Source organism: Aulostomus chinensis, chromosome 20, assembly GCF_037954235.1.
Source record: "Aulostomus chinensis isolate RoL2024-O1b breed Wild chromosome 20, RoL_Achi_v1.0, whole genome shotgun sequence".
Taxonomy (NCBI): Eukaryota; Metazoa; Chordata; class Actinopteri; order Syngnathiformes; family Aulostomidae; genus Aulostomus; species Aulostomus chinensis.
In genome coordinates this window covers 17,759,511-17,782,560 of record NC_141339.1, presented here as the reverse complement: position 1 = coordinate 17,782,560, position 23,050 = coordinate 17,759,511, and the positions used below count along the sequence as shown (strand labels likewise).

At 41.5% G+C, this 23,050-nt stretch overlaps 1 protein-coding gene and 1 pseudogene across 1 annotated transcript in view; one reads left to right on the top strand and one right to left on the bottom strand.

Annotated features, from left to right (window-relative positions):
• nbas (NBAS subunit of NRZ tethering complex) overlaps positions 1-23,050 on the top strand; it is a 160,492-nt gene that overhangs the window by 100,781 nt on the left and 36,661 nt on the right. The window contains exons 44-49 of the mRNA XM_086190518.1: positions 351-601; positions 5,626-5,966; positions 7,579-7,803; positions 11,143-11,345; positions 16,469-16,558; positions 17,111-17,294. Of these exons, the coding sequence (XP_086046644.1) occupies positions 351-601; positions 5,626-5,966; positions 7,579-7,803; positions 11,143-11,345; positions 16,469-16,558; positions 17,111-17,294 (1,294 nt within the window). The remainder of the gene's footprint in view (positions 1-350; positions 602-5,625; positions 5,967-7,578; positions 7,804-11,142; positions 11,346-16,468; positions 16,559-17,110; positions 17,295-23,050) is intronic.
• Positions 11,655-13,899, bottom strand: LOC147243089 (eukaryotic initiation factor 4A-I pseudogene; annotated as a pseudogene).

Sequence of the window (23,050 nt, the reverse complement as noted above, 5' to 3'; positions counted from 1 at the left end):
GTCTTTGATTTTTCTGTTGATGAAATTCTGTTTTGGGTTGGGTTTTTTTGGTCAGTATTTCTATTTTTTTATTATTTTGAATTCGATCTTTTTTCTAACACTGTAGCAGTAAACCGCTTAGATCTTATGTTTTTATTTTTTTACCAAACCAACTGCTGGTTCTGCCTGAGACTTTTTGTGTACCAATGAAGACACAAGACACACAGCAGGTGTTTACGTTTCAAGCTTTGGACTCGATCGGGATAAATTACTCCTTATATTGACTGATATGAAAATTGTATCAAATAATTACCTTCCATGGGAAATCATCTGTCACGAACACTCAGTGGTTTTACTCTCTTCCTTCACAGTCTTTCTACCAAGGACATCGAGTCCCGGAGTGAGTCCCTGGGTCTGTTTGACACATTGAGGAAAGACCCTCAGGCCTTTTACAGCCACATGAACAAGTACGTTCTACCCAGCGTGGAGGGAACCGACATGGGCCGCCTGCTCTACTACTACACCCTACTAGACGCTGCAGGCTGTGAGCCATACATCACCACCGCCATCAAGCCAGACTCCCACATCAAACTGCTCAAGAAACTTCGAGCTGTTGCTAACGGTAAGACAGAACGATTGCGTAAGTTGGTTAAAGGACGGATGATACCAATATATCTATAATTTCCATCCGAAAATGAGTGCTTGAGTGTATTTTTAAACGTACTTGCCAACAATCTCATGTTTTAATCTAGATTTGAACTACATATTTCTGACTGAAACAGAAAGAAGGGAATTATTTTGATTGTAGTTGAGGTTGAGGAATAAGTAACAGGCGGTAAGTGTTTGAACTTTTATGTAATACTTAAGTACAGTGTTGAGGTACTTTGAGACTTTGTGCCTGTTCTCAGTTTCAAAGAAGATTTTGTACTTTTAACTCCACTGCATGTGTCTGAACACATACATTACTTTGAGGAGAACAATTTGGACAGAAAACACAATGAAGATGATAGACTTTGTCAATGTCGTGTAGAATGTGTACATTTACTTGTGATACCTCAGTAACCTCAATTTCAAATACTTCTGTACTTCTACTTATGTAGAATTTTGTCTGAAAACTTGCAATTTTAGCGGAGAACTGTTACCTGGAACTGTGTATTTCTTCCAGCACTTGTAAAATCCTATCTCAAGTTACAGAATTTAAAAACATTGTGATTCCAAACCTCGTGTCACATGCGCGCACGCACACGCACACACACACACACACACACACACACACACACACACACACACACACACAAAAGAAAAAACATGCTAATATCTTGCTTTTGTCTTGCTATGGGAAAGGGTTAAATCGACCTTCAGTCGAAACCATCTCCAGGAAGCACCAGTATTTAGCACGTCTGGCTCTGATCCCCATTGACGTAAACGCAAAAGAACTTGGAGACGTGGCACAACGTAGAGTCTCAGCTGCACGAGCAACAATCCATACAGCGCTTTTGAAGAAATGAAAGCTTGTTGCCTGTATTTTTGGTGTTTTTTTTTTATCATCTCAGCCACAGTCTGCTCTCTAGCAGTTTGTTGAGTTTAAAAAAAAAAAAAAAGATGCAGCCTGGGGCCAAAGATATAGAATAGTAAACACTGTCACTGCCCTTCATGCTGCTTTTTACAAAAATAAAAAAACAAGAAAACACTGAAATGCAACTCTCATCTATTTGCAATGATCAATCGGCTCTTTTTGGCAGGTTCACCTGGGTGTGTGTGTAGTGGGGATGGAGTAAAAGAAACAAATTCAACAGGTTGGTTCAGCTCCGTTGTTGCAATGCAGCCACTCGCCTTCAATGTCAAGAAAGACGGTCTGAATATCAAGATTCTGTACAGCAGAGATGAGTCACGTACAGACTTGTCCTTATTTCTTGCTATTAGATCTAATGTGAAACACTGATCCTGTCCTTTTAGATTTGAGCAGACATCATCCAAAGAATCTGATTAATCCTAATATTTATACACACACAACACTAATGCTCCTCAGTAAAGGAAAGATGAATCAACCCTGGTACATTTCCTCTGCTTCCTTTTGTATGCACAGTATCTGTTATCGCTACTTCATCCTGCCCTTTGATCTTACTCTTCCTCAAACAGCTCTCAAAACCGATAATTAGCAAGTTTGAAAACGGACAAAAAAGGATTCACGTTTTTTTTTCTTCTTCCACACGATGAAGGAAGCCATCCACTTTTGTATTAGCTGTCAATCAGCGGGAGCTGCGCCCGGCTCCTCCTGAGACTGAGTTGCTTTTCTGCTTTGTGGGCTGCACACACAATCTCCAAGGACATTATGTCCAGGTTGCAGCGTGTCACCGGTTCAGCGCTCACACTAGAGTACTCAAACTTTATAGTGTATGAGCGGAGGGAGGTGGGGGGTGTCATTTCTCAGTGAAGTTCAGTAAAGGTCAGTTAGGTGTCAGCTGTGTTTTCACACCTCACTTCCTCCTTCTGCTCTTGATAACACCACAGGTTTTTGTTTTGTTTTGTTTTGTTTTTTATTGTGGGAGTGACACGTCTCTGTTTAAGACACCGAAACTCACATTCTAGACATGAACGTCATTTGCAAATATTCTAAGCTCATTTTCACCGTATCACATCGTTGTATTGACCCATCAAGCCCCCGTTGTTGTTGCTGCGTGTGTAAAAGCTTTCCGTAATAACAGTTATCAGATTTAGGACTCATCCTCTCAGACAAAGGCAAACCAAAACACCTTCTAATTATTGGGCAGCGGATCTCTCTTTTACTGCCTAAAATGACAAATGTTCCATGCAAATGAATCAGCGAGCCAATTAGCATTAGCTTTAGCTTCATGACTTGATCACGCCACAGTTTGGCTGCTTATACAGATACTTAAATGTCTCATATCTGCAGTGATTTGGTTCACAATAGCTTCTGTAATGCGTCTGCCTGTGTATTGGGCAGTTTGCAAGATTATTCAAAAACTAGCCAAAAGAAACTTGAACATTCATGAACACGGGTCGAAGAAAAACCCTTTAAATTCTGCTGTTGAACCTTTAAACACAGCAGAAGAAGCCTTGGAGAAAGCAGGTGCTGGTGCCCATCCAGTATGCAAATGAGATGGTCTTTGCCAATAATTAACACAGACTAACAAATTTTGGCTGAACACAAACAAACAGGTCTAATGGAACTTTCGAGCTCACTAAGTACATGTCTGGCAGATTAAAAACACCACTGGACAAGCATGTAATAATAATAATAACAATAATAATAATAATAGGGATCTAAGCACTTTGAAGATGAAAGTATTGACATATGAAATATTTTCTTCAAAAAAGGAAAAGCCCTGGCATTTTTTTTCCTCTGTGGCCTTTAGAATTGATCTTTAAATTTAGTCTTTAAGTCTCACACTAAATTCCAGAGTTTACGAGGTGCACCTGAATGCACCGTAAAGTCTTTCATTTACTGTGTGTTGTTGTTGTTTTTTTTGGTTTGGTTGGTTTTGTTTTTTTTTTTTTACATGTGTTGCAGAAGTACAAACGATCTCAAGCGTAGATGGTGTGATGTATCCCGCAGAGTAAAAGAGTGTTTTATCTGCGGTGGGATGAGACCGAGTCATGGTGCAGGTGTCTTCGTCTGGACAGGAGAGTATCAGAGAGAGGGTGGGCAGCTCCAAAAATAGAACACAACTAGGAGCCTGGAGACTGTTGGCCGGAGATTCTCTATCACATCCGACCATCTTAAATGCGCTATCAGTTTTGTTCCAATGAGATCATGCAACACATATTTCATTATACTAAGATTTACTGGCCAGTTGGCAGATAGTCCTTTGAGATTTAGACACCAAAAGGAAGTTCAACTTGCATTTGGTGCTCATGTATCCGATAAAGCCAACCGTGCTTTTGCAGATATGTTTATGGTTTTGCTTGAAAATAAAACACAAGGCAAGACGATGCATTATGCAAATGAATCCAAATCATAAAAGTCTCGCCGTGCTATGAGTGGACAACCCTTGTGTGAAGGAGTCACTTTCACTATGGCAGCAACATTAACGCTCCCACATATGCTCTCTACCTCCATACCGCCCAGTAGATTCATCCTCAGAGATTGACATGTCCTGACTTTGTGACGTAACGCTTACAATGTGACACGATCCTTGTCTCTAACCCACACTATCAAACATCTTTAGCAAAAAGGTTACGCGCAGTCTGTTCTGGTGTCTCCAGAGTCACTGCCTTCCTACTAACTCTCCAACTGTAGGACTCAGTTGAGTTGTTCACGTCCCGAACTGAAAAAAACCCCACACATGGGACAAGCACACACACACGCACAGACACACACACACACACAGACTCACTCAGACAGACTTACAGAGGTGTTACAAGCGCTACAGAGACAGCTGGCTTGTGCCCAATATTCATCATAATTTCAGACACTGTACCAGGTGACTGTCTGAGTGGGCTCTCCTGAGGAAGAGGATGAGATGCTGCTTGGGTGTGGAAGAGACAAAGGCAGAGGGAGGAGTGGGTGGGGCAGGGGAGACAGAAAGTGTACATATGTAAGTGCATGTAACTCTTATCCGCGGTTTAAGTGTCCGTCTGGGCCTGTCTGAAAGAGTTGTGCGCATGTGTTCATCATGGTTTTGTTTTTGTGTGTGTGCGTGTGTGTGCATGCGTGTGTGAGGGATCCTGAGCAGCGTTGACAGAAACCTCCCCACAGACAGACCAGTGTTAAATATTTAAAGTCCAGACAGGCTGTGGTGTTGCCACACTAATGTGTCTGTCTGATAGCTCTGGAGACCAAGAGCGTGCCACTTGCTCTCTCTCTCTATCTCACACACACACACGCACACACACACTGCAGGAGTGCCAGGAGATATGCTGCACACAACTGCAGACAAGTACAAGAGTACATCGCATGCAGACACTCATCCACACTCTGCATGCAGTGGTTGTTTGTTACAATGATGCAGTTGCTTGTTGTTTAATGTTCAGTGTGGATTAGATCACCTCAGTAAACTCAGTAGTATAGTATGTGCTGTATGAAGGGTCTTCATGGACCTCTAGTGTTTGCAGCATACTTCATGAATGCAAGGCCATCCATGCGATAACGATTTTACAGTATCTCCTGCTTCGTCAAGTCACGATATGCTCTTTGTGCACAATGCAGACAGCTACCTGTTGTGTACATTTTTCTGTGTTTTTTTTCATCCATGTGTGTCATGATCAAGAGTTTTAGGGCTCTATCCTGAGCTCTGTTGATTTGGGAAAAAGACGTGTTGGTCGGGCAGTTCGTTAGCACTCTCCCATCTTGTGAAAGCCCGAAGAGTTTGCGCAATAAGTACACTTGTACAGTGCTCATACAATAAGCTACACTAACATACACATTTTGCATATATTACAGAAGATCACAACTGAAACATAACATGAAAGGTTATTATGGTGAACATGACGTCTGCGTTACCGCGGGGAGGCCTGGTGGATTCCCGCAGCCTCACAGCCACTTGTGCCTTGTACCATGTACCGGCTTCTTTTGATGGCTTAAATAGAGCTTGTTGTGTTGTTGTGATTTAAATGACAGAAATAGCCATCAGTATACATTTATTGCTCAATGACATTCTTTGACATTATTTCTCTCCCTGGCAGGCTTGAACTACCGCAGGCTGACTGATGAATCCTTGGACCCGCTGGCTACACTAGAACCAGTCCTGACCAGTCAAAACGTGCTGTCCATCTCCAAACTCGCCAATCGTCTGCCAATGCCTGGTGGCGGTGGCGCCACAGTCTCTCCTAGTGCAGTCCATGCTGAATGGCTGCAGAAGCTGTTTTGGAAGGGAGATGCGCAGTTGCTTAAAAGACCTCCACAGAGTGATCAAGATTACCTCCACGCTTACGACACCTGTGCTAAATACCTGGACAGGCTGGTCCCCGCTGATGCTGCTAACTTCTTGGATAGCATCACTTTCTCCTTGGATGCAGTTAAACATGTGAGTCTGAATTAGGCCAAACAACAGTGAACAGTTTTCTATTCATGTCTCAGACAGGAACTAGTGGGAGTTGGGCAGTTAGAAAAAAATTAATTGGATCACAGGAGGTGCAGTAGCTGGTTCCAGACACCATTGTTATTGTGTGAAAGATATATCAACGTGTCATATTCCTCATTCAATACTCTTCATTGTTGGACCACCAGTCGTCTCTCAAGACCCTGGCTGAATTTAAATTTTTTTTTTTTTATTTAGGAATGTTTTCCTCATTTTTAATAGATTATTCTGATCACATCCTCACTCTTTGGCCTCAAAGCACATAGCAGTCATGATTTATAAAAGAAATAATAAAATAGCACAAGAAATGTCAGCCACATTATTACAGCACTCTGAAAAATTGTCCTGCAGAGGCCAAGTGCCTTTGCACAACTTATCAATAGTGTCCTGTTGTTTTTTTTGTGTTTTTTTTCCATCCAGGCAAACTGCCACCTTCCCCCTCCAGACCTTCCCTTTTCTGCCATTTTTGTCTTACACTGCCTCTATTTTCCAGTGATTCCAGAAGAGCTAATTGATCCCTTTCCACTTCAGAGCTTATTAAACTCCAATTCCCAGCAGGCACGGTGCTTTTTAACATGCAGATTAACTCTCAGAAACCCACTGTCAGCTTCCCTCTCCTTTTTTCCTCTTTGAACCCTCAAAGGGAAAGCCTAAAACCTTCTCGGTGTCTGACCTTTAACAGCCCCATTGCCCCCCACGATGGATTGATCCATTTCCCACAAGGCCGAGGGCTGAGATGGAGGGCTGAAACTTATCTTACCTCCTACTGGATGTATACTTTGAAGGAAAAAAATCTGAGTGGTTTGGCAGTTTTCAGACTTATTGATCACAGATAGGCTCTTTAATGGGAGCATCCTCCTTCACTCATCCCCCAGCGTGTTTCCTAACCTTGCCCGGAGCTTTTACTGGTGTCAGGTGTGACTGATAAGTGGGATACTCACCCACAAGAGAATAACTGCAGGATACTCACACATGAGGGAAGATACACACTTCACCGATAAGTTTGTCAGAACTTTGCTTGAGTGATCCTCTTATTCTGACAGAGAAAAATGCCGGCAGTCAAGATGTCTAGTAAATGCACGAGTAGTATGAATAAAAGCTGGAGGTGTGAAGTGGATTTTTAAGTGCCTCATGGGTGTGAAGGTGTGCGTGTGCGTTAAGTGTGCGTCTGTGTGTGTGTCCATGCCAGTGAGTAAGAACTCCTCCAGCCAAAGGCCCTCTCCTGTCCCCATGAATGGTTACCCCACTCCTTCTGAAAAGAAGCAATTACACGAGGCTCTCTCTCTCTCTCTCTCTCTCTCTCTCTCTCTCTCTCTCTCTCACTCACACACACACACACACCTCATGGTCTTGATGGTATTTTTGTACTGATAAATTGGGTTGTAGTTGCTTCTCCTCACCATGGTAAGTTTGAAATTAATGTTCAGTATATAACCTGTCCACCTCTCTTTCCCTCTCTTCACTCAATTTGACCCCCCACTTCCTCCTGAATGCACGTTTATTATACCATTCCTCCTCCTTCCTTTTTTCCCTTCCATCCATTGTGCCCCGTTTCCAGCTGAGCATCCAGGCGAGGATGGAGGTGATAAAGCGAGCCGCCAAAGCCCTTTGCCAGCTGGGTGAGAAGAGCAGGAAGAGAGGGAACGATGGAAGCACGGAGCAGGAGGCGCCGGACTCAGCAGGGATGACTTTTGATGAGGCTCTAGCACACCTGCAGCAATCACAAGCCCACCTGGACACTCTGAGCCATGCCTTCATTCTGTCACTCAGAGACAGCCAGCAGGTAGAACCCATCTGCTAGACGCTTGAGCCATTTTATTTTAGAGAAAGAAGCTCTCTTTTTTGATGCAAGAGGTCAGCAAAGGGTTCAACAGAGAGTTCCCCTCACAGAGGACACTCATATCATTCACTGCAGCACACAGACTGGTTCAAGACTGAGTCCTGAATGAATGGCTGCCTTAAAGTCAGTATTTATTCAACAGGTTTGAAGTTCTACGGTCAACATAGGCTTAAGATATTCCATCGTTTTGCGATCAGAAAATACTACACTTATTAAATTTGAAGTGTTTTATATATCTTAAAACTGGCGGTTGCTAATGTGAGGCTAAATGAGCCCACGGAGTTTGATGCAGACGTTAAATGTCACCAAAAACAGAAGGAGTGTATCGCTAGTTGAGGAGACGTTGCGAAGCTCTTGTCAGCCTCACTGGGACCAGTCAAGTGTACATTAATGTAAATCTTTGGACTGCTGTTTCCAATGAGCCCTGCCGTATGGCCGTCTATACAGCATGTACACCATGCTGTATCTCATTAAGCAAAGTCACAGTGACTTACCCTGCTGTCACCACCCTGTGGCTGTGTGTGTGTGTGTGTGTGTGTGTGTGTGTGTGTGTGTGTGTGTGTGTGTGTGTGCGCGCGCGCGCTTGTGCGCACGTTCTAAATGAATCAGGGATAGAAAGCGGGGGGGGGGGGGGTTATGATTTGAGTGTTGCTATGCGACCGTGAAAACTTCATTTCTGAATTTCACACTGTGCAAGTTAATAATATTTAGCCCCTGTTTTTTATATATATATATATATATATATCTGTGTTTAAAAGAACATACTCTCCATCATAGAAAAGAAGATACAGGCATTACAAGTACAGCTGTTGGTTGAAAACACACACACACACACACACACACACTTCTTGCTAATATTAACTTCCCTTCCATGGTTGCAGAAAGAGATTGTATCATTTAAGATGGATAAAAAAGGATATAACAACCAGGAAAGGGCAGATAGGTAGTGAAAGATAGATAGAAAGAGCCCTATAGGCTCTGTTAGGCTATACTGTGGTCATTTATCAAGAGTACGTGAGCAGCTGCTGGGAATAAATAGTGGGTCGCAATGGAAGCCACCACAGTCTTGACCTGGGATGAGGACAGCGACTTACACACTGTAGATATTGTAAAGGTTCCCTCTTTCAAAATGTTCATAGAACACCTGTGAAAAGATAACAACCGTCGTCTACTTGCTGTAAACAAACGCTACATTTCAGAAGCAAAAACTTTCACATCATGAACAATTAATTAAGTAGTGCAGAGAAACCATTCCCATGGCGATGACTAACAGACTTCTTACTACAGCAGCTACCCTGCAGAAAAGCTTCATATCTGCAATTTTATCTAATCAGAATCCTTAACTTGATACCATTAGTGAGAAATAGAGGGGGAAACAGGGAGAAAGCTGGCTCTCTTATTCCCAGCCGCTCTTGAATAAAAACCCAAAGTTGCCTCATCATTTTGTGGCAGGTGCTCCCCACACACCTACATTGCAAGATGTATATTTTCCAAAGAACCAGCCGTAGTCTCCAAGTTGGCTCCCGTGACTACCACACTCTACTGCAGTGCACATTAGAGACAAAGATGAAGCCAAAATAATATCATCATCATCACCCCCCCCCAAAAAAAATAAAAGCAGCAGCAATTCCACACTATCACAGTAGACAGTATTCAGCTGTACCTTGATATTCTGTCCATGACTAGAACATGAAAATCACACATCAGGAATACACGTCGTATCATGCATATCATATGACTATCAGGAATATCAGGAATATTATACATCATATGAATATTAACACCTTGCCCTGAAATTCCTCTCTATGAATATTACAAATAGGTGACGAGGGGGCAACCTTGTCGGTGTCCAATGGCAACGCTGATGGTGCTTGACTTTATGTCAAGAATGTCAAGGCTTGTTCCAATGAAAGTACTTCATACTCTCCTTCAAACTACCACTGAATACTTTCAGCCTAAAGATTATACGTATTTTGCAGATCTAAATGATTGAGAATATAGAATAGCATGTATTAGAGCAAGAAAAAAAATGGAAAAATTCTAAATATGATTGTATTGATATAACAATATCTGCTTAGTAATGAAAAATCCCGTTCCAGATGGTGTCGTTTGGTGAAACGGCTTTAGCATCCTACATACTGACTGACGATGGCAGCAAAATTGTTCATCACTATTCTCCCTCTTCTCTGTTGAAAAACACAATCCATCAAGACACGGCAGTTTGATGATATTCAGTATTGATATATTGTACTTGCAAAGTCTCACAATCTGAGACTGGGGGTATGAAAAAAAAAAGGACTTGGTGCTTGACATCTTCATTTGATGTAAAATGTTTAAATTATTGTCATCCACACCGAGGTTGTACACAATACAGTGTGTCCTGGCTTGTCTGTCTTCTGGAATACAACAACAAATGCATTAATAGCTGTCCAACACTACTCTTCCTCTAGCCTCACAATTTGTTACACCCCAAGGTTTTCACTTCACTTACAACAAATGAATGTTTTGCGCACTGAATTCTGTCCATTTCCTCTGGAGTGGCCTTAATCAGCCACCCTTGGTACACCTCTATCTCAAGCCCTTGACAGCTTTCCTCGCTACTCCACAAGTGTGTGTTTTTGGTTTAGTGCAGTGACAGGCAGCTGAAGAAAGCTCTTTGCAGCTGCTATTAAGACAGAGGTTCTGACCCGGATCCATTCTGGAAAGTGTTTGCGCTAGAGTCAGTGTTCTGCAGCGGATACCATTTAAAGACTGATGTAAAAGAGGCAACATAGAGTAAGTAGATTTAGGTTTTAAGGGTAAAGAAACTTTACTTACTTACTTCCTGAATTTCTCAATAGGTCCATGATATTCCCAGGCATTAACACGCACATGGACCCAACTCGATTTCATCTCCGACCCTCCGGATTTAGATTCTCGGTTCTTCTATTGGAAGAGCAAAAACTAAGCAAAGAGGAGCAGGAAAGTAGAGAGGGCTAGCAGGCTCCTGCCACAGCTGCCCTGTGGGTTAACACCTGTAATATTGTACTTTTGACAACAAACGTTATTCTTTCTGCTTCCCATCTCTGTAAGCTGCTTTTTCTCCCTCTCTTGCTTTATGAGGACTCTTTCCTGCAACATTATTTTGTAATTGTCACTGTGTTTTTAAACCCCTATATATTAGGCTGTCTAGGAATTTCCTTTCTGTCATTCTCTGTCTATTTATTCATACTGTCATCTTTCCCTGTCTTTTAAAAAATGTTGACTCATCCCTACAACATCCCTTTTGTTTCTTGATTCTAGGAACAGCTGCAGGGTTACAGTCAACTCTATGATTTGTCCCGATCAGAGAGGTCAAAAGTACATGAGCTGGCAGTCACCATGGCAACTGATGGGCAGCCTCTAGAGTGCATTGGCGAGCTACTGCGTGTGGCCGTGGGAGCCCTCGACCTGTCCGTCAAAAGTGTGCTTCGTGCTGCAGTGGAGAGAGTTGTGGCTGCACTCAGGTATTTCCTCTCTTACTATATGAAACACACATTTTGACTAACAGTAGCATGATAGTGGAGTCTTGTCAATAAGCATGCACTACAAGTACACAAACAGTTCCCATTGGGAACGTCAACACTGATGTCTTACAAAAAAGCTGCCAAATACTGAACCAGCTTCCCTTCGGCTACACTGAGCAATGTACAAAACAGTATACACATACAGGCTTGTCTGTTTACGAGAATGATGAAGAACTAGATGAACCAGAATGAAAAAACAACATTTGCAATGCAGTGACATTTTAAGCAAAACTTAGATTACAAAAGGATCATTTTATTAGATATCACATAAAAGGTGCAAAGCAGACTGCAGTGTGCAATGTTTCTTGTGAATCTAGAAGTCCTTGGTCAACTAAGAGTAAATTATAGAACTAGACTTTATGTATCCGTTGCCCTGGAGAACCTGGTTAAAGCTTAATGCAATGCCTTCAATCTGAAACCACAACATCACCCCCTGCTATAAGAGTTCTATATCCTTAATCTCCCCCTGCCTCTGGAGCTAGTGTTTGCTTTTTGTGGATATCAGTTTTTCTTTTCATTGGGTTATTAATCACAGAAGGTGTTTCATACTGATAGGTTTCCTTGTAAGTGATGTGCTTTTTTTGGTAATCAGTTAATAATAGGCTGCTGTTGACATAATGCAACTCTTTCAGGCCCATGCTACCAAAGATAACTCTTACTGGGACAACCCTAATGAAGTCGTCAGTGTGGCATACACTCCAATTATCCTTATTTTAGTCTATTACCGTCATGATTATGCCATGACGACCAGCATTGTCACTTACATATACCCCTTCCATACCTGTCTGGTCGGATTATGTTTGTATTTATATAAACATATATTTTTTAAAAAACATGTCAGATGTAGAGAAAAGGTGGTTTTTGATGTGCATCCACCTCAAAAGCAAGCTGTGTGATGTCTTTTCTAAAATATTGAAGGACTATACCACACGTACACACCACCTACTGGTTTTTGTTGGTTGTTATCTGAAAATATCCTGTATATTTGGCCACTTAAGGCTCAGTGTGTTGGTGGGAAAGCACTGTCAAAACAACTGTCTGAAGCATTGCACTGAATCTGCAATAACTGCCCGTGGGAGTTGAGCTCACAGTATTTTATTGGTGTCTTCCTAGTCTCTGCCTTTGAAACATAGGGAGAGATGATTCACCCCGACATTTGTGCAGAGTCGCCAGGTGTAGGGTCACACAACATAACACTTCCTCTCGGTTTGACTTTTAAAATGGTGGGGTGACGATGGTCATATGGCTTCTCTAGATCAGCTGGGCCACGTTGTCGGGCATTTCCTCGATTGAGGTGTTGTAGAAGGTCTCGATGTCCTTCAGCGTTCGCTTGTCATCCTGAGTCACCAGGTTGATGGCGACTCCCTTTCGGCCGAAACGACCTCCCCGGCCAATCCTGTGAATATAGTTCTCCTTCACGGTTGGCAGATCGTAGTTAATGACTATGGACACGTGTTGAACGTCGATCCCTCTGGCCAACAGGTCAGTTGTGATGAGGATTCGGGTGGCACATGAGTGGAACTCACTCATGATCGAGTCCCTCTCTTGCTGATCCATCTCACTATGGATAGCTGAGACTGAGAAGTCCCTGGCATTCATCTTCTCAGCTAGCCAATCCACTTTCTTCTTGGTGTTGGTGAAGATGACAGTTTGCGTGATTGACAGGAATTCATACAAGTCACAGAGGGTGTCAAGCTTCCACTCCTCCTTGTCCATGTCGATATAGAACTGACGGATACCCTCAAGGGTCAGCTCTTCCTTCTTAACAAGAATTTTAACAGGGTCACGCATGAACTTCTGCATAACCTCCATCACATCTGCTGGAATGGTTGCTGACAGGCTGATGACCTGTTTGATGTTTGACAGTGCCTTGAAAATGTCTCTGATCTGCTCCTTCAACCCAGGCTGGAGCATCTTATCAGCCTCATCCAACACAAACATTGTGATGTACTTAGGAGAGAGATGTTTATAGGTAAGCATCCCAAGGATTCGGCCGGGGGTTCCCACCACAATTTGAGGGGGGGCTTGGGCCCGCATCCTCTGTATGTCTTTCTGGATGTTGGTCCCTCCGATACAGGTGTGGCAAGTGACTCCCATGTAAACACCCAGAGCCTGCATCACCCTGCAGATTTGCTGAGCCAGCTCCCTGGTGGGGGCCAGGACCAGAGCCTGGGTGCCCTTCAGCTCCAAATTGATTTGCTGGAGAACAGAAATAGAAAAGGTGGCAGTCTTCCCAGTGCCAGACTGGGCCTGTGCAATCATATCATAACCTTTGACACAGGGTACAATGGCTCGCTGCTGTATGGGTGAAGGCTTCTCAAAACCGTAGCCAAAAACTCCACGTAGCAGATCCTCTTGCAGGTTCATGTCATCAAAATTATCCACAATCTCCTTCCAGTTAGTCTCAATGATGCCATCTGGCTCCATACCCTTTGGGCCATTGTCTTGCTTATCATGTGAAGCGGCCATTTTTGCAACAGTAACCAAAAATAAGGTACGTTGATAGAACTAGCTTTTGGAAGTTGTCTTTAAAGATTCGGTGGAGATTTACTAAGGTGGATGTGATGAAGCTTAGTGTGCTAATATACTCAAAATGAAAACTGATTTTCCTTGATGTTTAATGTGTAATTTTGACATTACATTCTGAGTTCTGTGAATTATGTCAGCATTCTTTGTGCCAAGAATTTGGTGCAATTTGTGATGGCGTCGCCATGAGAAGGCTGCTCTGATGTTATGGTCTCCTGTGTCTGCTGACGGACAGATTGCAGAGCACATGTATGATGGCATTTTATTAAAATTTGAGGGGCCACGAGTAGTGTGAGGTCACAAAACCTCTCTGACTAATCTCAATCCTTGATCTCTGACTATGGAAGACTGACTCTGATCTTGGGGGTTCTTTCTTTATTCTCTAACTTTGATCTCTGACTTGAGTCTTTTTGATCTAACTTTTAACAGAGTGATATGTGACAACTACAGTAGAGGATCTCAAAGAGCATCAAAGCAGAATCTTGACCTGTCATCTCTGGGCTGTCATCACCATAATTCTGACTTTGTTCCCACGATAAATTTTCAGTCATCCCAGAAATACGTCCAATCACAGCACGACCTACAGTAATGACAGTAGGCGCTCAGCTGACAGCTGATCTGATTCAGACGCAAGTTTGACACTGGTGTCTTCAGTTATGTTATTGTCGACAAAGATGATCTGAAAAAAAAAATTGATGATGCAGTCAGTGTTTCTTTGTTGTTTTGTCTTTGACTGAGTGACTGAACTGTTGGCAGTTATAGGTACACGCTTACTTTTCTCAGACTTAAGACTTGAGACGCAAGATGTCAAACTAAGCAGCAACAAACACACCAAGTTTGACTTCGTTAGGATGAACAGTTGTTGAGATAATTTAGTCAGACATGTAGACACATACACAAATGGGGTGGGATACACGTAGGCTCAGGATAGGTGTTGTTTTTTTTTTTGCTCCATTGTGTGCTGATACTGGAGCACCAGTGAGAGGGATTCAGTAACTGGGCAAGATACCATCAGAACATCTGATTTGCTTGATAAATGAATGTCAATCACCTTGATTATATTCCTGCCTCATTTCCCACTTCTTTATTGCTGCTCAATGGTGTATGGTACAGATAGATAGCACCTGTAATTACACACACACACACACACACACACACACACACACACACACACACACACACACACACACACACACACAGAGGAGAAAACACTGGCCCCTCACACATTTGTAGTTAGATTGACCCATGGGCACTGTCCTTGATGAACACACACATTTTTGCATTGCATTTGTCCTTTTTTTTCCTGATTGATTATGGTCTTATAATTAATGCCGCCTGATACAGCTGTTCCCCTCCAGATCTCACTCTGCTCCCATACCAGTACACACACCAGCACACGCCTGTGTTTGCATATTTATGTTGGTTGGATGTAAGACTGCTCACACACATCCTTATGTATTCACAAGAGGTTATCTGTTCTTTGCATGTGTCACTCATATGAATATCCCTTTATGCTGTGTGTGAGTGTGTGTGTGTGTGTGTGTGTGTGTGTGTGTGTGTGTGTGTGTGTGTGTGCATGCTGTGTTTGTGTGTCTGGACTTTAGCGCTGTGTTTGGCAGATATGAATGAGGCGGTCTTGTTTGGAAACCCTCAGTCTGGTGCAGTCGACATACCTGAGTCTCACACTAATGGCCATCTTTTGTATCTGTCACACATATTCTGTGTTTGTGTGTCTCTTTGTTATGTGCTTTCAGAGAAAATAGTAAGTGGTAAAATGCAATAAAGAAAATGCTGTGTTGTCTTTCCACCTCTCACCAGATCATTTGTATGTTGTGTATGCGTCTGTGCTCCACGTACGTATGGGCATGTGTTCGTGAATGCACACAAGCCCAGCAGCAAAGTGCTGTTGAGTCAGGAGAAATCACCTTTTTTCCCTTTCTGTCTTTGTGAAAAATGGCCTCTTGCGACATACAGGGCTCATACACGCACACACACACATACATACACACACACATACATACACACACACACACACACACACACACACACACACTCACCCTCTGACACAAAGCACACACATACACACACATTCTGCAGCAGAGCCTACAGTCACTCTAGGAAATATACTAATGACACTGCGGAAAGATGAAAAAATTTGCACCTTTTTAAGAGCTCCTGCTATCATGTGCCATCATCTTATTGATGAAATGAGAAACCTCAAAATCTAAATAGATCTCCTCATCCTCTTCCTGCAGCCTGTGAACTACTGAAGAAAACAGATTTATAATGTTTTTCTGTTCCTTCATTTCTGTAGGATTTTAATAATTCAGTGATTTCACGAGGGTTAATTTTTACAAAGCTGCATTTGCTTTAAACATTTAATCGCTGCCAGACACATTCTTAGCTAACACTGTCCCTGAAAAGAAAGTCTTTGATTTTATTCAGAAGCCGTCCCTCGACATTTTGGTAATTAGAAAATCTTATCTTAATTGGCGTTTTATGTAAGATGACTTGTGTGATGTGGTTTGTTTTTTCAGTGGAGACCCAGACACCCTGACAAATTACCCACAACCCCTCAGGGTCCTGGAGGCCATGGTGACCGCTGTGCACATGAATGTACAGAGTGGGTAGGTTACATGCAGACACTCTTTTACTACTCGTGTAATTATTGATGTTCTCATAGAGGAGAGACTTTTATTTCCAAAAAAGGGTGGGTTTTTAAAAACATTTTTTTGGAGTCATATATAAATCCTCCAAGCTTCAAAGATGTTCTTCCACCTCTGTCACGCTCTTGTTACATGCTTGTTCAGATCCATTCTCAGTCTGAAATTAACACCTGCTGTGTGGCAAATGCCAGTAAAATGTCTTTTTGGTAGTTCAATCAACAAGAGTTACCTGCCAACCTGCCTGCTAGCTTTTTTTTCTTTTCTGATGAGAGAATTTGACTATAAGAGTTAGAGCCAGGTCAGCTCTTTGTGTCTGTCAGCCAGCAGCCAACAACAAAAAGGAGTACTTTTCATACTCAAATTCATAATGAGATTTTTCTCTCTTTGAAAGTTCAGGCAGTTGATTATTGGACACTGTAGTGCTGTTTACTTTTAGAAAAGCCTTCTCTCTCTCTTCCCCTCGGCCTCCCCACCTCTGTCTAACTTCTGTCTGTTCACACCCACTTCTCTCAGCGACAGCGCAGTGACATCAGATGACCTGCTGGCTTGGTTGCGTCCGTTCTGTGGTGATGCGTCGCTACCGGTGCGGCCTCGAATCGACGTGCTGCAGATCCTGGAGAGTAACTTTAGCCTTGGAGACAGTGACGTCCGTCTTCTGCTGCTCTACAGGACTCAGGCTGTTCTGACAGACAGAGAGGTAATGTGGAGATGCATGCAGACACACGCACACACACACACACACACACACACACACACACACAGGCAGCTATGACTCATCAGTCTCTTGGAGTCTGAACTTGAGAGATGTTAAATATACATTGCTTGAGGAGCAACTTTAATCTTAAGCGCTTTAAAAACAGCAGTGGTAGCCAGTCTAAAGGAGGCTACAGATGTCCAGATATTTTTGTTCTCTCCTGCAATGTCATAATATCAAATACTAAGTAGTACATTTTGACAATGTACTAGAAATTGAGGACAGAGGAGGACAGCCAAATTTAAACACACTGATTCTATTATGGAACTGTGAAACTTCATATTCACATCGTGCAAGCTATGAATTTAAAATTATAAAGTAAAAAGAATGAGCCGGAATTATGAAATTGGTTTATTGATTTAAATTTGTCCCACGAATCGGAAGGGTATGTTTCATAAAACAGGATTAAGAATTTAATCGTAATCACCGAAAAAGACATTTCTATTTCTTGACATCTTTATATAAATAACATATCCAAATATCACTCATGTCCTCAGATGACTACTGAACAAATATTGATTGTATTCCATAAAGAAAAGAAAAAAAAGCTGCGCATTTATAGAAAATGGAACAGAAATATGGCCAAAGAAAATCAAACTAGCAGTAATGTAGTTAACGGATATGTGTTTTCTGGTCTTCTAAATGTAAATAAACAAAGTTTTAGTTAACATTCCTGGGATCTCTGCTTTTAGGAAATGGTTGCTAACCCCCAATTGTTCTCCCTCATGAAACTAAGTGCAAATCCCTTTGTTACATGTAGAGAGAAAACTTAAGAAATGGATGTCCTGAGCAATATTAGCTGCATATTTTGAGCTGAATATGTTTTGCCACCATCGCAACAAGCAAACCTCTTCGGTGGTTGTAGGCCGTCCATACAGTACCCATGTTTTTGGGAGGTCATTGTTTACGGCTGCAAAAATGCTTGGATGCCACGCTGAAGACTTTGGCTTGGTAGTGTAACTTTCGGTGTCTTTTGTTTTCAAAGTCCAATTTTTCTATCCAATTTAACACTACTCAGAATGCCTTCAGTCTAGACCGGTGCTTTCAGTGTCAGGATAAACGACGTAACAAATCATAATAGTGGGCGAGTCATGAGTTTAAAAAGCGTTGTTATTTCAGACTAATCTGTGGAAACGTGATTTGAGCTGTCCTTGGTTTCCCGACTGTAAGTGCTTGGGCAATGGACCTTCAGTGCCCGTGTAGTTACATTCATTTGTTTGTAAATGCAAATGCAACACCAACATTTATTACTCATAAAATGTACGACAGCACATAAAGCTTTGTAAGCATTCCTTAACCCTCTGTATATCTTGATCTACTGTCCTGGTGTAACCTACCATTGAATGGCAAGTCATTAAGTTCCCTGACTGACTAATTAATGGCCTGAGCTGGTTAATTAATGTGTAAATGTATGCACACAGCCGTTGGCCATTGTCAGCACAGGTAGACAGGTGTGTGGGCCCAGACTCTTTAACTAATTGGGTGCACTTGCGACATTTGGCAGGCTCTGATGAAACACACAGGCAGGCACACATGTGCACTCTTAAGGGAGTGTACATGCAAGGGATCAGTTAATTAATCTTGTACGAAAAAAAGCCTCGCTGTAAAAGTGAGCCTCATTTCAGATGAAGTGCCACTTTCTCTTGTGTCTCCCTGAGGTCTTAAAAGGCCTTTGAATGTGTTTCTGTAGCCAAATGTCTCATTTAAATTTTCAACTTTAAAATGTCTAAAGAATAGCCCTTCTCTTTGTTACTGTATGTATTTCGCTGCATTGTGTACCCCAATTACATTATTTACATCAGAGTGTCTCGAACAACCTGCAAACTCAGACAACATAGACAAGTTTAATTCAAGCTAGTCATCTATCAATCATGTTATATCCCCTTAACTCACTTTACTTACTTAATAACATCCTTTTTTTTTCTTTTCACGATGGACTGAATATATATATCTCAAAACAATAATTTCAGACAATTCAAACAATTCAAATAATAATCAGCAAGTAAAAGCATAAATAACAGTGTGGTGAAGATCATAAAAAAATGAAATATTCTCTACTACTTGCCATGCAATTCAAAATCCAAGAGTAAAATTTAAAGTGCAGACAGCGAATGAAGGAAGCAATAATCAGTTTTATAAGGGGCTGCTTTTCCTTTTCTGGCATAGCGACTGCTTTTTGAGTCACCTAGAGTCATTCTCGGTCAAGGAAGTTAAATGATGTATTCCAGACACAAAGTCATAAAAACATGAATGAATACTCTCAAGTGGTAGAAATTCTTTAATATGGAACTCAAGAGTAAGGTTCTGAACCAAGACCCCCCTAAAGTTCTGAAGAGTAGGTATCACTTGCTGAGATAAGTGTCAAGAACAGGCGGGACTTAGTTAGGAGGATGCTCAGGGTCAATAATTACAGTAGAATTCCTGTTTTGAGGGAGTTAAATTGAAGAAAGTTCACTTTCATCCATTCTTTTACCAGCAAGGCAGAGAAAATAACAAATGCAGAAGGTTTGCAGGACAAGGACAACGGTGCATCATCTGCGAAAAAGTATATTCTGCTGTTAATTAACGTGGCCCTTAAATCTCCTGTTTGAAAACTAAGAAGTGAATCCCTAGAGGGCAGTCTCAATGAAAGTTATCCATGTTCCTAACCCTTCAGTACCCTGTATATTTAACCCACTGAATTATACACTGCAACAAAATAAAGCATAACCAGTATGAAGTATTTAAACTCCTGCTCGCAATATCTCTGCTGTGTTGCTTTTTTAGCGGCAAATTTCTTTCGTGGTGTTGATAGAATGAAGGTTAGAAAATGGTGTTCAGGCGGCATAGTCTGCACAATTAGAGCCACACTAGGAGATAATGAGCTACTGATAAGCTGCTATTGATTCGCTACAGATAAGCATTGAGAAGAGGTTTTGAGAGCAGACAGGGGTCTACTGTATCCAGACTGCATCCAGCTGGATTGAAGATTGGAACATGGGAAATGGTTTTCGAGTATTTTCCTCAGAAATGCATTGTATAAGTATCCGGCAAACTCAGACACAGAAGGGTGAATCTGAAAGGTTAAAAACCTTTAGAATCTACGTAAGAGGTAATAGGGACATCGGAGAACCAGGGTTGACTAACCAATCGATGGTCTTAAAACAGACTGAAAAACATTTTGCTCTTGCATCCTTGATTTCTTTTTTGTAAGAGTGTTGATAAGATTTTATGTTCTGGTAGTGAAGTGAGAGCTTCAATTTTTATTTTTTTTCCACTACCTCTCAGTACACTACACTATACTTCCTACACTCTCCTGCCTTTCAGGTCATGGATTCCTTCAGTAATCCCAGGTGATGCAGAAGATGCATTGGTTTAAATAAGCATTTGTGAAGCATAACCGGATCTAACGCGCTTCTCCACATGTCAAGTTGAAGCAGTTGTGTTTCAGAGCGCATGGACTTTAAAGATTCATCAGACTCCACAAATAAAGAGGAACATCTTGCAGCACTATTATTATGAAATATGTGCTAAGGCAAGCTGAGTAAATGCAACCGCATTAATGTATTTTACCTCTCAAATGGAGTGACACTCACTTACTTAGCTAAACGCAGTGGTCGCAGTAATGGCTGGTATGTCCCTTAACATGTTGGTTCCCCAAGGCCCTGCTACAGACATGACAGCATCCTGCTCTGACCCCATCATGATGGCCGACAGCCTTTATGAGAGGAGAAGGATGGGGAATATACAGGACTGCTGACAGAATATGACAGAGCGCAAATCTAATCCGACGAAAGAACACACACACACACACACACACACACACACACACACACACACACACACACACACACACACACACACACAACTACATCCATCCATGTTTCACTGTCCTCCTGGGTTGTACATATGTATGTATGTATGTATGTATGCATGCACACATGCTCACAGACGGACTGCCTGCTGTGATCTCCATGACAACCAGGCCACAGTTAGATAGCAGTTGTATGTTAAAGTTTCTCTCATCTTTCCTTTATACCAGTATCTTACTGTCTTTCTGAGATCAAAGGGGAGCTACAACATAGCTACACACACACACACACACACACACAAACTTTCTATTAATTTAGACACACGTACATAATAAAAAAAAAGCTCACACATGGACGGCCCGATACTGTATCCACCCACAGCCTGTTCGTATTAATTCATAGATGAGCTGTAACTGAATAACAAGTCTGAAAAAAAGCTGCTTTGATCTCAGAAATGAATCTCTCATCTCTTTATCTTTTCTGTCTCCCTCTTCCACTCCTTCTGCATCTCTTCCTCCTCTCCTCACATTCCTCTCTGGCTTTCTCTGCTCAGTAGCGACTAAAGTGAGATGCCATCGATGAATCCAAATAGGAAAGTAGAGCCTCTTTTACAGAACTCCCGATGACCTCAGAAGTGTTTTTTCTGCAGTAATTATTTTCCTTAAAATCTGGTGAAAAGAAACTCATGTTTTATTTAATTAACTGAACAAGCATCAAGCTAATTGATCAAGAGAAAGATGATAAGCGGAGATGATGAGCATTCCTTTTTTTTTTAAACTTTGAATTATAGTTATAATCAGTTCTGTCATTTTCTCATCTACCATGCAACAGCAGGACTCGCTTAATTGTCAATGACAAATTAGAGCAACTGGAAGGGCACTCAGGAGAGCTGTTGGCCTTTGCAGAGATGAAGCGCTCTTTTATTACAATGCAAATCCATAACTGAAACCCAAAAGTAATACCAATATTACTTAGATGTTTAACCACAGAGCCATGAAATACTTCCTGATAAATTAATTAAAATGGAAAAAAAAAAGAAACTCGTTTTCCTGTTCTAAGGGAAAAAAAATGCCCTTACAGTATTTTTTAAAATATTTTAAGCAGACAAACAGCATTAAATATATTACTTTTTGGCTTAGAGGTAACAATTCTGTTTCTTCCTCTTAAATCCAATTGTTGTAAAATTCTGTCTGTTCCATTAAATAAAATAACCGGACTTTTAAAAAAAGCAATAATGGAACATGAGTTGAGAAATAAAGGCAGATTATCAATAACAGAGTATCTTGGATACAAATGAGGATGTTTGGGTTGTTTGTGTTTCTTCCTTATTGCATCTGAAATGAATGTTGAATTTTCTTTAACTGTATCAGAAAAGATGGTTTAGTTTCTTGACTAACCTTGATATAAAGAATCTTGACATAGTGATTCGTTCACATTAAATGGCGCACTCACTTTTGAGAAATGCACTTCTCAGTGTTTTGTCTGGCTAGAAGTTTGATGGGAAGACGGATAGTAGTCTAATGTGTGTATGTCAAGCATTAAGTTAGCGGTAGCAGCTGGTTAGCTTCAGCTAGCCGCTAGCTAACTGCCACTGCCAGATGATAGTGAATTATAAGATTTAAACAGATACATGTTAATTTATGAATTTTGTAAGTGTTGTAAGCTAGCTAGTATAATGTTTATCATCTGACACAGCCAGGCTAGCATTTTCATCCTTTTTCTGCGTCTGTGCTAAGCTAAGCTAAGAGCCGCTGACTGTGTCTTTATTTTATCCGTATTTCTGCGAGAATGGAATCAATGTTTTTCAACATATCATTTTGACAAAGAGCTATTCCTCATTGTAAAAATGAAAAACTATCTCTTTACATATGACCTAATTTAGAATAACCAAAATAGTATTCACCAGCT